Source organism: Cydia splendana, chromosome 12, assembly GCF_910591565.1.
Source record: "Cydia splendana chromosome 12, ilCydSple1.2, whole genome shotgun sequence".
Classification (NCBI taxonomy): domain Eukaryota; kingdom Metazoa; phylum Arthropoda; class Insecta; order Lepidoptera; family Tortricidae; genus Cydia; species Cydia splendana.
The window spans coordinates 11457738-11474821 of record NC_085971.1 but is presented as its reverse complement, the minus strand read 5'-3'; the positions used below and the strand labels follow the sequence as shown (position 1 = coordinate 11474821).

General features: G+C 38.9%; 1 protein-coding gene across 1 annotated transcript in view; it reads left to right on the top strand.

The window, feature by feature from the left end:
• LOC134795566 (nuclear pore complex protein Nup160 homolog) overlaps nucleotides 1-17084 on the top strand; it is a 64148-nt gene that overhangs the window by 30275 nt on the left and 16789 nt on the right. The window contains exons 16-21 of the mRNA XM_063767460.1: nucleotides 5013-5153; nucleotides 8380-8595; nucleotides 8977-9095; nucleotides 10167-10339; nucleotides 10835-10930; nucleotides 11022-11154. Coding sequence (XP_063623530.1) covers nucleotides 5013-5153; nucleotides 8380-8595; nucleotides 8977-9095; nucleotides 10167-10339; nucleotides 10835-10930; nucleotides 11022-11154 — 878 coding nt within the window. The remainder of the gene's footprint in view (nucleotides 1-5012; nucleotides 5154-8379; nucleotides 8596-8976; nucleotides 9096-10166; nucleotides 10340-10834; nucleotides 10931-11021; nucleotides 11155-17084) is intronic.

The window sequence follows — 17084 nt, the reverse complement described above, 5'->3', positions numbered from 1 at the left end:
TGGTTATCTGGGCCTGCTTGGCTGAAACAAGAAGTGATTAACTACGGAGTATCAAAAACAATGAATACACAGCTAGAAGAAAGAAAAGTACATACTCACCTGGAAACTGTGGTATCTGAATCGGACGGTGAAGATCCTATGTGGTCGAAGTATTCTTCACTCAACAAGTTGTTGAGAGTTGTTGCGTACTGCCGAAGATTCCTGAAAAATAAAAGAAAAAATCATACCTACCTGCTGAAAAGTGAATTAGATGAAGCTTTAGCAATTATGGTAAAAAAGAGTCAGGAACAAGCTTATGCTGAAGAAATAGAAGAAATGAAAAAAGGTAAACTAAAGAAGAAAAGCCAGCTTACCTCGTTTACTCCACAAGTCGATGCTTTTGGAATAATTCGTGTTGGTGGGCGGCTCCAGAGTGCAGACATAGCATATGATCAGAAACATCCAATGTTGTTGCCGAAATCAGCTTGGTTGACTCAGCTAATTCTTCAAGATGCGCATTTTAAAACGTTGCATGGAGGAGCACCGCTGATGGTCAACTACATTAGGTCCAAGTTTTGTATACCAGGCCTTAAGAACTTAGCTAAAAAACATGTCAGGAAATGTATTCCATGTGTTCGGAACGCAGCCAACATTCGGAACCAATTGATGGGGCAGCTACCCTCGCCTAGGGTTAATATGGCAAGGCCGTTTGTTCGTAGTGGAGTAGATTACGCCGGGCCCATCAATATACGTGTTTCAAAAGGTAGGGGAAACAAATCATACAAAGGGTATATTTGCCTATTTGTATGCATGGCTACCAAAGCCGTGCACATAGAGGCAGTTAGTGAACTGTCAACAGCTGGCTTCCTTGCTGCCTTCAAGAGGTTTGTAGCGAGGCGAGGTTACTGTAGCGACCTCTACAGTGATAACGGGTCTAATTTCGTGGGTGCAGCTAAGGAACTCCAGTATCTGTTTAATGCGGAAAAGTCAAGTTTAGTTCCTGAGCTAGCTGACTGGATGGCCTCTAACGGAACTCAATGGCATTTTATACCTCCTTACGCCCCCAACTTTGGAGGACTTTGGGAGGCAGGAATAAAATCCTGTAAATTCCATCTCAAACGCGTTATTGGGAATGCTACACTCACTTTTGAAGAGATAAGTACGATCCTATCGCAGATTGAGGCGTGCTTAAATTCGAGGCCACTGTGGCGCATTGATGACAACGGGGAATCGCTACCATTAACACCGGGTCATTTCCTGCTAGGAGAACCTCTTGTAGTGGCACCAGATCAGCGTTATGATCAAGTGCCGGTCTCGTCATTACGTAGATGGCAGTTATGTCAACGTATGATGCAGGATTTCTGGCGGCGCTGGTCTCAAGAGTATTTAAACCAGTTCCTACAAAGACACAAGTGGACTCAGCAAACTCCAGAACCCAAGGTAGGCGATGTAGTTCTGGTAAAAGAGCCTGATTTGCCACCGGCTAGATGGCTTCTTGGCCAAGTGGTTGAAACGCATCCAGGTTTGGACAGGGTAACGCGGGTAGTTACTCTTAGATGTAAGAATAGTCTTATAAAAAGACCCACTTCAAGAATTTGTGTTTTGCCATTGGCTGATTAAATGTTTTTGTTAGATATTCATGTAAGTAGCTCATGTTAAAGTTGAGATTTCTGTTAAATATTATGTGTTAAGTTTATTCTGTTTTATGTACATAGTTCTAATTGGGTTAAGAACTGTAGTTCTTGGTGAGCGGCATGTTCGCGTCCGTACTTCTATAGAATAGGTTTCATACAATAAGGTTTACCAAATCTCACGCTAGATGTCGCTGACCCTAACACACAACTAGCTAACGACATTCTTATCGAGTTTATATATAAGGTGTGAACATTATTTTTAATATATTGGCTTTATTTGTGACTGGTTGTTTATTTCCTTCATTGATAAAGAACGCCCTTTTTGGTAAAGTTAGGAGTACATACACTCTTCTATTTTAGTTTTTACACTTATACCGGAAAAACTATTTTAATATTTTTGATCACTTTTAAAGCAGTTTACTGAATCACTAACTGACACATAATTATTTATTACAGCACGCTATATGTATACTATACTATTTATACTGTTTTTATTAGTATTTTATTCTAACAATATTTTGGTGGTAACTACTGGGGAAAAAAATCCCACCTTTTACCAGTGGTAACTACTGGGAATAAAAATTCCCAGTAGTTACCACCAAGCCGAGTTGGTGGTAACTAATGGGAATTTTTTTTCCCAGTAGTTACCAGTGGTAAAAGGTGGGAAAAAAATTCCCAGTAGTTACCACTGGTAAGAACTTGGTGGTAACTAGTGGGAATAACCCGTTGCTCGCATGAATTTTATCTATCGCGTGTTTTTTTTCTTTAGTCCATTTTAAGTTTTTTATTCGCATGATGAATTACTGATGGCTCTAAAATAACTAATTATTAGTTAAAACGTCATGTTGACATTGTAAATATATACTAGCAAAAAGCAGAGCTTTGTAAGGGCTCGCGGAGGTTTTCTACCTTAACGTACCGAACCGGTTGCTGTCCGGTACGCCTGTCTGTTACAGGTTTTACTTTGTCCTTTAAAAACGTGTCCAGACGACAAAATCAAATTGCCAATAACATCCACACGTAATATACAATTTCATAAGTGCTTATTACATCCTACACGGCCGCCCAGTACTTTTTGTAAGGTACCCAACTGGCTTTCCTACATAATGTTGGGTCAGCGAGCCAATGTTCTTGAATTTATTTTTGCGTCCACTCCACACAATTGATCGAAAAACTATCCCGTTTGGACACCTACTGGCGGTAATCACGCTGCTCCGAACATAAACTAACACACACAGTTTCACTAGGTACAGCCAGGGTCCAGCATCAGCTCTATCTTGGGTACTGCTCTTCCAAGTTCTCATTAAGACGTGTCAGATGACCAAAACAGCGCGTGCCTATGTTGCACCAAACCTGAGTTCCACTAGGTACAGCCAGGGTTTAGCATCAGCTCTATCTTGGGTACTAATCTCCTAAGTGCTCATCATGACGAGTCGGATGCCCAAAATAGCGTGTGTCTATGTTGCATCAAACCTGATCGAGTTCCACTAGGTACAGCCAGGGTTCAGCATCAGCTCTATCTTGGGTACTACTTTCCTAAGTTCTCATCAAGACGAGTTGCATGACCAAAACAGCGTGTGCCTATGTTGTATAAAACCCGAGCGCCATTAGGCACTGTCAGGGTTCAGCATCAGCTATCTTGGGTACTGAAAGTACTGATCTACCCAGTGATCATCATGACGAGTCTGATATCCAAAACAGTGTGTGTCTATGTATGTTGCATCAAACCCGAGCTCCACTAGGTACTGCCAGGGTTCGGCATCGGCTCTATCTTGGGTACTACTCTCCTAAGTGCTCATGAAGATGAGTCGGATGACCAAACCATAATGTGCCTTTGTTACACCAAACCTGAGTTCCACTAGGTACTGCCAGGGTACTGGGGGCCGATTTTTGAAATTCGATCACTCGATTTCGTGTATTTCGTTAAATGATATCTCAACTACCAGGCGTTTAAATTCTACTAATAGAATTGAAATCGAGTGGTCAATACCACTAGATTCCAAATTTCGATCGCTCGTATTTCAAAAATTAGCATTTCGCCGTTTTCCACCGATTTTCGAGTGACGAAATCGAGCGATCGAAATTCAAAAATCGGCCCCCAGGGTCATTTTGCTGAACTGCACGCCGACGTTTCGATTGGCGTGCAGTTCCCATACAAGTTGCAGTCGGGTTGTAGTCCGTCTGTATCGGCCCTAAGTCACTGAAGTTTGTATTAATTATGCTTATCTTTATTTATAATTTTAGCAGTTCCAAGCAATAGTAACACTAAAGGCGCCATTAATTAATTACGTAAGACAATTTTTGCCAGCTTTTGACCCCCCTCCCTCCCCTATGTAAGAAATAATAAGAATAGGCTGAGCCCGTCCCCCTCCCTACAATATAATTTATTTTCAAAAAAATATTTTTATGAATGTTTATTTATACCTGTACAAAGGTACTTGAGCTCGTTTAAGCTAACTCTGCACCGTGTTTGATAGCGTGTTAGAGTGTGGAAGTATTATTTTAAACGTCATAATTTCATAGAAATTAAAAGAAATATCGCATCTTTGTGATCTTACTTAAGAACTATGAAAACCCCCTCCCACCCCCTTGTAAGAAAAAATAAGATATGTTCGACCCCCCTCCACTCCAAAATCGTCTTACGTAATAAATTAATGGCGCCAAAACTGTATCTCGAACTGAAAATACCCGATTTAAGTTTGTTAACACAACATGACTGATCATCACATCGTCAGCGTCACAAAACATACGAGTAAATTGACCTCCGCAGTAAATATACAGCAAGATTGATTGTTCTAGTAGGTGTTCACAAAAACTTAATTGCTAAAATGGGAATCAAACCAAGTGAAGCGAGGTGGGTTGAATCCAAAATTGTACCCACTTTGGTATTCATCGTTGTTAATGGCGTAAGCGCCATCGACATTATTGAACTTGAAAACACCACATAGGCATCGTATTGTATACCCACAACACAAGCCTTCTTACTTAGTCAATTTGTATAAGAATGTCCAATATTTATTTATTTATTTATTACTAACGCCATCTGATAGAGAAAGAAATAATTAACATTAGCACGAATGTTAATTCATCATTTTGCCAACAGATGGCGCTAGTAGTAATACAAAGTGTTATTTCTTTATTTAATTTTTTTAGGTTTATAAAATGATATTTTTATGTATGATAACACATCTAGACATGAATTTAAATTACTATGTTAAATTTCAAACCTAACAGTGCAGTAGTTTTTCCGTAAAGTGTACCACAAGAATGCATAGTTCGTCGATTAGTGATAGGGCTCGCTTCGCTCGCCCTAATAATACTGATTTAACAAAATTTTGTTTTTAAATACGTATCGCAATATTACACGTATTGTAACATATTGGTAACTGTTGTAACCAGGTTACGAGTGGTTCGCGGCGCGCTGGTGGCGCTGGGAGTGGTGCGCGGCGCGGGCGGCGTGCCCGGCGCCGGCCACTGCGCCGTGCACTGGCAGGCTTACCGCGCGCTGCTGTGGCTACGCGCCGCTACGTTACAGCGAGTGTGAGTAATGAGTATACTGATGGGTATAACCAGGTTCAATCTTGGTCAACGACTACCGGTTGTAAACATGGACGCTACTAAACAGTCGCGCTTTGGTACTAAATTACTTAGTATGAGAGCGCCACCGTGTGGGAAGTTCGTCTCGATGGGTTATTCCCACTAGTTACCACCAAGTTCTTACCAGTGGTAACTACTGGGAATTTTATTCCCACCTTTTACCACTGGTAACTACTGGGGGAAAAAAATCCCACTAGTTACCACCAACTCGGCTTGGTGGTAACTTCTGGGAATTTTTATTCCCAGTAGTTACCACCACAATATTGTTAGAATTCAAAACTAATAAAAACAGTATAAATAGTATGTATAGTATAAATGTAGCGTGCTGTAATTAATAATTATGTGTCAGTTAGGGATTCAGTAAACTCCTTTAAAAGTGATCAAAAACATTAAAACAGTTTTACCTACCAGTATAAGTATAAAAATTAAAAATAGAAGAGTCTCATTCTGGGTAAGTAGAAATTAACTTATTATCCGAATTAAATTTATCTTATTAGCTGTAAATTGAAATACATATTTATACAAACGAACAAACATATCAGTCAAAAACCGACATAACTGATTTCGTTCTATTATAACACGACGCAGAGCTAGAATATGTAGGTATTCATAATATGTAGTCAGGTTAAATAACTAAAGGGCATGGTTGTTATTAAAACCACTTAGGGCGCGCTTCGGATGGGCTGACTACTCGGAATAACCAGCATAGGCTCGCATTCTAATTACGCTCGGGTAGTACATCGCTCGGTCATGTTACGCTGGTTGGCTCGATTGCTTAAACACCCACGCTAGCGGGATGGTAATAACACTCTACCAGAGGGGCATCAGATACTATTCGTACACTTCTTTTTTGTATTTAACTTTTATTCTTTTGCTTTTACAGTTGCTTCCGACATACTTAAAAGTGGACTGATAAGATTGTCGTATTCATTCTTTGGGCCAGGTAAAAAGGGATGAAAGTTTGGTGGGAGGAGTAAATAACCAAATATATTTCACCTGTTTATTTTTAGCTTAGCCTAAACTGGAACCCAGTATGATTATCAAACTATGTCAACCAATACCATTTTTATCGGCCATAAGGGCTGGCGACACGGCGGTTAAGAACAAAAGGGTGCGCGGTGCGCGCCACACTCGGTTCGGCTTTTTTGCACTCGTGTTATTTAATAAGAAGAACACAAAATATATTTAGGAACTAAACGATTGTTTAGCAATTACAAGGCATAGGTACCGATATTATTCATACTTATGTTGCGATAAACCATTCAAAGTTGTAACCTATCAAATATGCATAAGGTATTACCATAACTCTTATTTCATAAATTTTGATGGTCCTACATTGTTTCTTAATTTACCGTGGTAAATATAAAAAAAACTTAAAAACATCTATACCAAATTTAATTGCTAGATCACATTCACATTCCCAACTCTACCAGATTTTATAGATTAGATTAGATTCATTTATTTCTTGTTGTAAATATACATTAAATTTCACACGTCAAAATAGAATGCATTTCACAAAAAGATCGTCACAACAAAAAATATCAATAATAATAATCTAAAAACAATAAAATAACAGTAATACAAGATAAAACGACTTTCTATAAAATAGAAAAGAGTAGGTAAAATGTAAAAATCAGTCAAATTATAAAGAATATAAAAAATAAAAAGGTCCAAAAATAATAATAAAAATATTTAAAATATAGACATTCGCACGCCATCACCATCGCTATCAGAATCAGATAAAGTACATAATTATTATTTTACTCTTTTTCTGATTTTTGCTCTTAGCCTGACGCCCTCTTGCCCCTTCGTCGTACTCAATCTAAGGTTGTTTATGTGATTTTAATTACTTACACGTTCTTCCAATGAACATATTCTCCAAAAAAATATAAAATTTAAATACAAAAAAAGAAGGTTAGGAATAGTACCTGATGCCCCTCTGGTAGAGTGTTATTACCATCCCGCTAGCATGGGTGGTTAAGCAATCGAGCCAACCAGCGTAACATGACCGAGCGATGTACTACCCGAGCGTAAATTAGAATGCGAGCCTAAGATGGTTATTCCGAGTAGTCAGCCCATCCGAAGCGCGCCCTAAGTGGTTTTAATAACAACCATGCCCTTTACTTATTTAGCCTGACTACAAATTATGAATACCTACATATTCGAGCTCTGCGTCGTGTTATAATAGAACGAAATGAAGTAGCTGTAAATAATAAAAAGAAATCAGTTCTGTCGGTTTTTGACTGATTTGTTTGTTCGTTTGTATAAATATGTATTTCAATTTACAGTTAATAAGATAAAATTAATCCGGATAATAAGTTATTTTCTACTTAACTAGAATGAGACTCTTCTATTTTAGTTTTTACACTTAAACCGGTAGGTAAAACTGTTTTAATATTTTTGATCACTTTTTAAACAGTTTAGTGAATCACTAACTGACACATAATTATTTATTACAGCACGCTACATTTTTTTGTTAGTATTGAATTCTAACAATATTTTGGTGGTAACTACTGGGAAAAAAAATCCCACTTTTTACCAGTGGTAACTACTGGGAATAAAAATTCCCAGTAGTTACCACCAAGCCGAGTTGGTGGTAACTAGTGGGAATTTTTTTCCCAGTAGTTACCAGTGGTAAAAGGTGGGAAAAAAATTCCCAGTAGTTACCACTGGTAAGAACTTGGTGGTAACTAGTGGGAATAACCCGTCTCGATACTTAAGGGTGTTACCACATCGATCGATAATCGATCGTTGGCATCGATTGATGGTAGAATAGAACAGTCGACGTCGATCGATCGATTGGCCTAGGGAAAAACTATCGATTGACGTTGACTGTGCCATTTTACCATCGATCGATTGGATTGGTAACATCCTAAGGGTCAGTTGCACCAACGACATTTAACGGACTGATTAACGTTAATCAGTAGTGTAGTATGAGACTTCCCATACAATAAAATTTAACGAACGCTTTAATGGTGACAGACGGTTTGCTGCAACTGACCCTAAGGGCCAGTTGCACCAACCACATTTGACAGACTGATCAACGTCAGCCGGCGCGCCCCGGCGCTTTACTATGAAACTTTCCATACATAAAAATTTAGCGAACTCTTTAACGATACGAACAGTTTGGTGCAACCGACCCTAAGTGATATATGATCATGTACGACAGGGGTGCGGGGTCGCTGGAGCTGTTCCGGCTGAAGCTGGGCGCGCTGGGCGGCGCTGTGGCCGCGGCGGGGGCGGGCGGGGGGGCGGGCGGCGCGGCGGCGGGGTACGCGGCGGGCGCGGGCGGAGCGCGCGCCCGCCGCCACCTCGCGCACGCCAGGGCCAGCACGCACTGGCACCAGGCGCTGCCGTTGCTCACTTACCATCTGGCGCATCAGCTGTATCCTTTTTTATTTACTTACGAACACTATGCTAGAGAGAGACGTAAGAGTATCGTCATCGGAGCACGATCCTCGAGGTTTTGTAAATTAATCTGTTTATGTGATTCTTTTTGCTCCATCGTCGTCTACTGCTGGGAGACTCGTTGGGAAAGTCTGAAGTTCGCTGCGCGACTTAATTCTAACATTGATGTGATAACTATATTTTTTACCAAAATTACTTCCGTTTGAACTTCCGACCCAAAAGAGAAGCTGACTGGATCAGATCGGACCTCAGATTTTAACAAAACAACCAACTAACACAAACCTACTGTGTGTTGTAAATTGTGATATCTTATTCACGATAATTCCTGTCTATAAATTTCTTTAGCATAGCTATTCAGTTGGGCAGTAAGTGGAGGCTTCGAATTCGGCTGGTGGCTAGCTTCCATCAACCAGCCGCGTTTGGTACAAAGCTATGTCTCGATGCTCGAGCCGTGGTGCGAGTGGAATGCTTGCTCACGTAAGTTTAACTTATATTTCAATTAGTATTTCAGCTACACAACTTTTTTGATATCTATACATTACGTGGACTTACCTTCTATGAATGGGTATGTCCTTAAATTACGTCTAACAAAAGAGAAGTAGAGAATAGCGAAAGGTTATCTCGCTTGAATGTGGAGCAGCCCAACTAGGTAAGTATACCTCCACCTTGCAGAAGACCACAGCTGTAATAGCAATAGCACTGTTACATACTCTGTAGGTATGTAAGTATAGTTGCGTTCCTAATGGTGAATAAGGTTTCCACTTTCCAGTGCTCCCAAAAATGAATCCATATCCGTAAGCTTGTTTGGTTGGCAACGCACGTGAGACTTCACTAGAGTTGCAAGTGCCTATTGACCTGGTGGCTGCTTTACATCAGGCGGGCCGCACGCTTGTTTGCCACCGTCGTGGTATATAAAAAAAATCGCCCTTCATTCTCATGTACTCACGTTCATTTAACACTTTCGCAACCAGGCAAAATTTCAAACAATACCCCAGAAACCGACAATACTCGCTAGTCGGGCAACGACGTGCAACTCAATGCCGCACGCCGCGAACCCGCTAGTCGGGCAAGCGGCGGACGCTCAGGGCTGTGACAAGTAACTTTCGTATAAGTACGTGGATAAAATTAAATCTGCTGTCTCATCTGTTTAGGCTCCCCGTTTTGTTCTTCTCCTAATTGTAACTCCTATTGATACATACCCGTGTATGCAATTTCACGTAACCAACTAATAATAATTTTTATTTTGTAATCGCATTAGGTAAAGTAAATAAAAATACAAAGTGAAGTAATAAAATATAATAATCAACTGTACCAACTTTTCGACCACATAATAATCAGAAGACTTACAATTTTTTCTGTTAGTGGCAGTGGCAGCCCTGAGGTAGTGAAGATGCAATGCTTGCCCGCCTGTCGGGCACTTCGGCGTCGCGTGTAGGTTTATAGCTCTTGCCCGACTAGCGGGTATGCCGGCATCTGAGTAAAGTTTACGAGTGCCCGAGAGTCGGGTACGCGGTGTCGAATGTGTTAACATGATTAATTTGTTCGCAGGCCAGTTCATCCTTGGCTTGTCACTCCTGGACCTATCGGACGCGGAAGGCGCATACACGGCCTTCTGCAAAGCGGCAAAAGGGGTCAGCACGGAGCCGTTCCTGCGGCAGCTGGTCGCGGCGCCCGACGCGCGGCTCACGCAGCACCAGGCGCTCGTGCTCTATTATATGAAGGTACCTTTTCCTAGATAAACCATATAATTACTAATAACCAGTAACTCAGGGACGCCTGGAACGCGCCGCAGCGCACACCTTACCGCTTCCTCGGGTCGAAATAGGTTCTAAGGCTTAGAACGCACTGCGGTTATTTTTTTGCAGTTTCAGAACCGCAATAAGTGTAACGTACCTACGGCTGATGCCGTACCATGCATCATGTAAGCATGATTGCTTCATAAGCGCACGCACTTGCAAGACTGAAACCGCAAGAAATTAGACTGAAAACGTCAGAAATGAATCGCAGTGCGTTTTAAGCCTATTAGTATTTTCTCTAACCAAAAGTTAATACACAGTTCATATTAGTCAAATAAATAAACCAATCCCCACCCCAAAACTACGTCGGACCGGTTTTAGGCGATAAAAGTCAGAACCAGAAATTAAGCTCAGATGCATGTTCCTTAGCAGTTTTTTCTGCGAGTGTGTGAATTATTAGATCCGTTTGTATTGTTTTAGGTGATCAAACTGTTCGAGATCCACGACGCGGGCGCGTGTGTCGTGCGTCTCGCGGAAACCGCCATCAGCATCGCCGACAAGAACGATCCCAATTTGGTATGTACTATATCCGCCATTTTATCTTCTGTATGCATCTCGAGATGGAAGCAGGAAGTTCGACTTGTCACAATACCCCCGTTGTCCGCAGCCAATGTTCCAGTGGGTGGTGTTCAAGTGGCACCTGGCGGGCGGGCGCGTGGAGCGCGCGCTCAGCGCCGCCGCCGCCAACCCCGCGCCGCACGCGCGCGCCGCCGCCGCCGCCACGCTGCTTACTACGCTGGGTAACTACACTTTTCACTCATAGGCCACCAAACGAAGGAAAAATGGGGAAATACTTTGTGTATAAGCGTATTTTGGCATACTTGTAGGGAATGATGTATTAAACAACATGCTAAAAGTACCGGAGGGTGGGGGTCAAGCTAACGGGTAGACAGGGTTTAAAGATCCAGCTTGTTATAGTTTTTCGTAAATAACTCGTAAACGGTAGCCCATAGCAAAAAATGTCACCCCCACCCTCCGGTACTTTTAGCATGTTGTTTAATACACCATTCCCTACAACTATGCCAAACTCCGCTTACGTATACACGAATTATTTCTCCCGATTGGCAATTTTTTGTTTTCGTTTGGTGAGCTATCACGCCTATCACTATCATATAGTAGATCAAGTATCACGTAGGCGGTTATCACACTGGATGCGATTTGCACGTCCCTCCGATGTTTCAGCGAGAGAACGCTATGCCATCCCGGTCGTTTTGTGAAGTCAATTTTACGGTATTTACTGTCTACGGTTCCGCTGTACAAAATTTTAATTTATATTCAAAGCTAGCTATTATTGAGAGCCTGTTGTGTCCCAGCACTGCTGGACAAACTATTTTTGAAAGCTAGTCAAATAATTAAAAAAAAAATTTACCACGTTGTAACGTTAAAGGGGAGACTACGTCCTATGTCGGTAGGGGAAGTAAATAAGTACTACCAACTCGTTAGCAAAAATAAATTATTTATTAAAAAAAAACTAAAATTTAAGAAAGGTCGTGGGTGGTCAAGGCCCGTCTAGATTTACGCCCGAGATCCGGTACTGCCCTGGCTGGTCGAGGGTCCGCAGCAGGTGGGTGACACTCGTCAGCACTGAAGAGGAGCAGGGGCGACGGCGGGCGAACGGCTATGGCTCCAACCCTGCCGTCGAGATGGTGGTGAAGGTGCGCTGTTGCTAGGTCGGCCGACGGCGATGTTTAAAATAGAACGACGCACCCTGTGGATTTCCAGAACGTCTTAGTAAGGTGTTCCTGCTCGCTCTGCTTTTGTGAACACCCTGTGATGATGATGATGATGGGACCATGGGAAAGCCGGTGCACCAAGCAGAAAGCGTGTTTGTGTTCACAAGCAGAGCGGAGTTACAAAAGCGAAGGAAAAGCACAGAGCAAAGAAGGAAAGAAGAACAAAGAAGTGAATTTAAATAAGTAGGAGGGTACGCACACATACTTACTCGTACCCGGCACTACGAGAACAAAGGAAATTGCAGTATCATTCTACATGGCATTTAGCAACAAAAATCAAAATCAAAAATATACTTTATTCATGTAGGCCTAGCAACAAGCTCTTATGAATCGTAATTAATCTTAATCTAATTATCAGAGCAATTTATTGATGTTAATATTATTCCATAATAAAATTGGATTATTATACATATCAAATTTAACACTAAGAATTTCACAAAAGAATCGTCAAACATTAAAAAGATTGTATAAAAAAATACTAGTCTAGAATTTCTAGAATAAAATCTAAATGTCAAAAAAAAGCATAAGTAACAAAAGAAGTAGATAGTATTACATCGGAATATCCATTTCCTCATCAATAATCAAATGTACCTAATAAATAAATAATCATTTCGAATAACAATTAATCCCACGTTGTAATATCATTCATGTAGTCTTGTGTGGTATAATAAGCTTTAGAAATAAGTTTACGCTTTACATAATTCTTAAATTTATTAATAGATAATTCAGTAATATGGTTTGGAAGTTTATTATAAAATCTTACACAATTACCCATGAATGATTTTTTAATTTTATGGAGCCGAGTGAAGGGCACTGCGAGCTTATGTTTATTTCTAGTATTAATATTATGAATTTCACAATTTTTCCTAAAATTTACAATATTTTTATGTACATACAGAATATTCTCATAAATGTATTGACAGTGCACTGTCATTATGTCAATTTCCTTAAATTTATCTCTAAGTGAGTCTCTATGGTTCATTTTGTATATTGCTCGAATAGCCCTCTTCTGCAGAACAAAAATGGTATTTATCTCTGAAGCACCGCCCCACAGTAAAATACCATATGCCATAATGCTATGGAAGTAACTAAAATATACTAATCGAGCTGTTTTCACGTCAGTTAACTGACGGATTTTGCTCACTGCAAAAGCTGCAGAGCTCAGTCTATTCGAAAGAGTAGCAATATGGGGACCCCACTGGAGTTTAGAATCTAAAGTTATACCAAGAAAAACTGTACTATCAACTAATTCCAATTCCTCATCCTTCACAATGACACTTGTTTGCACATGCCTTACGTTACTACTAGTGACAAACTTAATACATTTAGTCTTTTTCTCATTTAACAATAAATTATTAACATTGAACCAATTTACTACTTTTGAAATGGCATTGTTTACATCATTGTAAGCTTGTTGCTGTCGTTTGACTTTGAAAATAAGTGAGGTGTCGTCTGCAAACAATACTATATCATGGTGGGTCTTAACAAGGAATGGCAAGTCATTTATGTAGATAAGGAACAGGAAAGGCCCCAATATTGACCCCTGTGGTACACCCATAGAGACCAATGACCCAGGTGATCGCTGTCCATTCACATCGACCCTTTGTATTCTACCATTTAAGTAGGACTTAAGTAAATTCAGTGCCGATCCTCTAACTCCGTAATAATGAAGTTTCCTGATTAATGTTTCATGACAAACACAGTCGAAGGCCTTAGATAAATCACAGAAGACACCTAAAGCATCTCGTGACTCCTCCCAGGCATCGAAAATATGCTTAATTAGCTCAACACCGGCATCGGTTGTTGAGCGACCCCGTGTAAAACCAAACTGCTTATTATGCATCAAATTATTAACGTTAAAATGTCGTACTAATTGAGAAAGAACTAATTTTTCAAAAATCTTGCTAAATGTTGGTAGCACAGATATCGGTCTAAAGTTAGTGGGGTCAGAGCTGCTACCAGATTTAAATAAAGGAATTACTTTACTATGTTTCATTAGATCAGGAAACTCGCCGCAATCAACACTGTTGTTAAATATAACTACCAAGTCAGGCGCTACAATTTCAACTAAGGATTTGACAGCATGGACAGAGACTCCCCAGAGGTCATTAGTTTTTTTGACATTAATTGATTTAAACGCCTTTATTACATCTGAGGTACAAACATGTTCAAAATGAAGGTCTCCACAACACTCTGGAGCGTTATGTTTTAATAATGTAACAGCAGATGAGGGTGATGAATTTAAATCCTTAGTTGTGGATACTGGTACCTCGGTGAAAAATTTTTCAAATTCTGTAGCTACTTCTAAATTGGAATCTATAATTTTGTTATCAATGTTTAGTTTAAGCTCTTTAATTGTGTGTTTAGAGCGACCAGTCTCCACATTTATAACTTTCCAGGTTGCTTTAACAATGTCGGAACTACTTTTTATTTTCTGACTTAGATAATTTCGCTTAGCTATATGACAATCTACTTTAAACTTCTTCGAATACTCCTTCACATGTTCTTTAAATTCATCACTCTGATTAAACCGCCGTTCCTCATATAAGGCATACAGTTCACGTCTTCTTTGATGTAAGTCCGCAGTAGCCCACTCACTAAAAACTGATGCACCACTAACTACGACCGATTTTGAGGTGAATATCGCATTATAATGATCCATAAAAGTGTGAAAGAATGAATTATACATACTATTAGGACTCATATCGGAAGACAAAAAGGGTAGCGCCTGAACTAAACTTAGCTTCATTCTTTCCACGCGGTCCGAGGTTACTGGTACAAAAGTTATTTGTTTTCTCATGGTATTTTTCCTTAATGCCTCAAATACCATTAATTGACCTAAGTGGTCTGATTCTAAATTGCTGATAACTTTTTTAGCAATAGGAAAAATATCTGTGAAAATATTATCTATACAGGTTGCACTAGTAGCAGTCACTCTAGTGGGCTCCATAAACATGTGGTTGAGATTACAAGATTTAAAAAGATTCAATAATCTACAAGACATTGTTGAATTTTCCATAATATTTACATTAAAGTCGCCGCATATAAGCAATTTCTTACTAGAAGATGATATTTTAAGTAGGGCAGATTCCATTATGTTTTCAAATAATTCAAAATTACTTAATGGCGGCCTATACACACAGACAACAATAAATTGCTCTAATTCTACTGCACTTAGTTCTATAGTCCGTTCAACAGACATGGATACAATGTCCTTACGTTCCTTAAATTTTAACTGACTATTTAATATAATTAATGACCCACCATGTATGGAACTAAGTCTGGTGAACGAACTTCCCGCCTGGTGATTATTAAATTGGGGCATTAATTCATTATTATTTAACCAATGTTCAGTAAGACATAAAATATCAATATTAAAATCATTCAAAAAAAGTTCTATCTGTAAATTTTTTCCTCTAATACATTGAATATTTTGATGCACCAGGTGGATATACTTTCCATGTTTGCAGTATTTTTCATTATATTTATTTAAAACTAAATTGCCAGAGACAGAATCTTTTGTCTTAACACCTAGTTTAAATCTATTAAATCATTGGTTATGACTGGAACCAATTCCATGTTCATACTGGGCTGCTCAATAGGAGCAGAATTGTCTGCCAAATTCTTGGCAGAAATGTCAAGTAAATATGATAGCGATAAAGCTATTTGTCTTTTGTAATAATTTGAAAGGCAACACTTGCCTTTAGTCAAAAACACCATAGGCATATGGTATTTACTAACAAAATTGTTAGTGTCAATTATGCTAAACTTACTACTATATGTACAAAGATTATATAGAGATATATTTAACTTATGTCTAGTGGTATTTTCTGCCTCTGACATTTGCTCACAATAGGGGAATGTGAAAAAAATAATTTCATGCACTGCAAGCGAGTTTAACTGTTCAAAGTATTTAATTAAATTATTTTTGTTCACATTACCCCTATTCCCCATAAGAATAAGCAGTGTTGTCTTAGAATTAATATTACTGTCATTTAAAATTTGTTTTAAGATATTTTCAAAGCTACTGTGAGGCAGACAATTGCTGATTGTACTAAGTCCCTTTAGGTAAAAGCTTAAAAATGAGCTCATAAAATCAAAAAAATCAAAAATATACTTTATTCATGTAGGCCTAGCAACAAGCTCTTATGAATCGTAATTAATCTTAATCTAATTATCAGAGCAATTTATTGATGTTAATATTATTCCATAATAAAATTGGATTATTATACATATCAAATTTAACACTAAGAATTTCACAAAAGAATCGTCAAACATTAAAAAGATTGTATAAAAAAATACTAGTCTAGAATTTCTAGAATAAAATCTAAATGTCAAAAAAAAGCATAAGTAACAAAAGAAGTAGATAGTATTACATCGGAATATCCATTTCCTCATCAATAATCAAATATCCATTTCCTCATCAATAATCAATATCCATTTCCTCATCAATAATCAAAAATCATATTGCTTCCAATTTCATCAGAATACATAATAACATTAGGTTTAGGTGTGCTTTGTTGTGTAGTGTGGAAGGAGCTATTATCATTTACATGCTGTTGTGGTAAACCGTCACACAGGCTTAGGTCGAGTAAACTGGTCGACGAATGTTCAGTCACTGCACATGACTGGGCATTGGTCAGTGACTCAAACCGTTCTGAATTAAGCTTAATCTGGGATATTAAATCATCCATGGCCAAAGAATATTCATTAATCACCTTTTTAGAACTCTCATTTATTTTTTCTAAGGATTCTATGGAATCCTCCAAACTCTGAATTTTTAATTTTAAAGTCTGTGTGTCGGTTTCATATTGCAATTGACTATTTTCTATCTGGGCAGAATATAAATCTAACTTATCCACTAAATTAACATTAATTTTACAAAATCTCAATTTTTTAAAAAACAATTTATTTATTTTTGACAAGTTTCGGTTTTT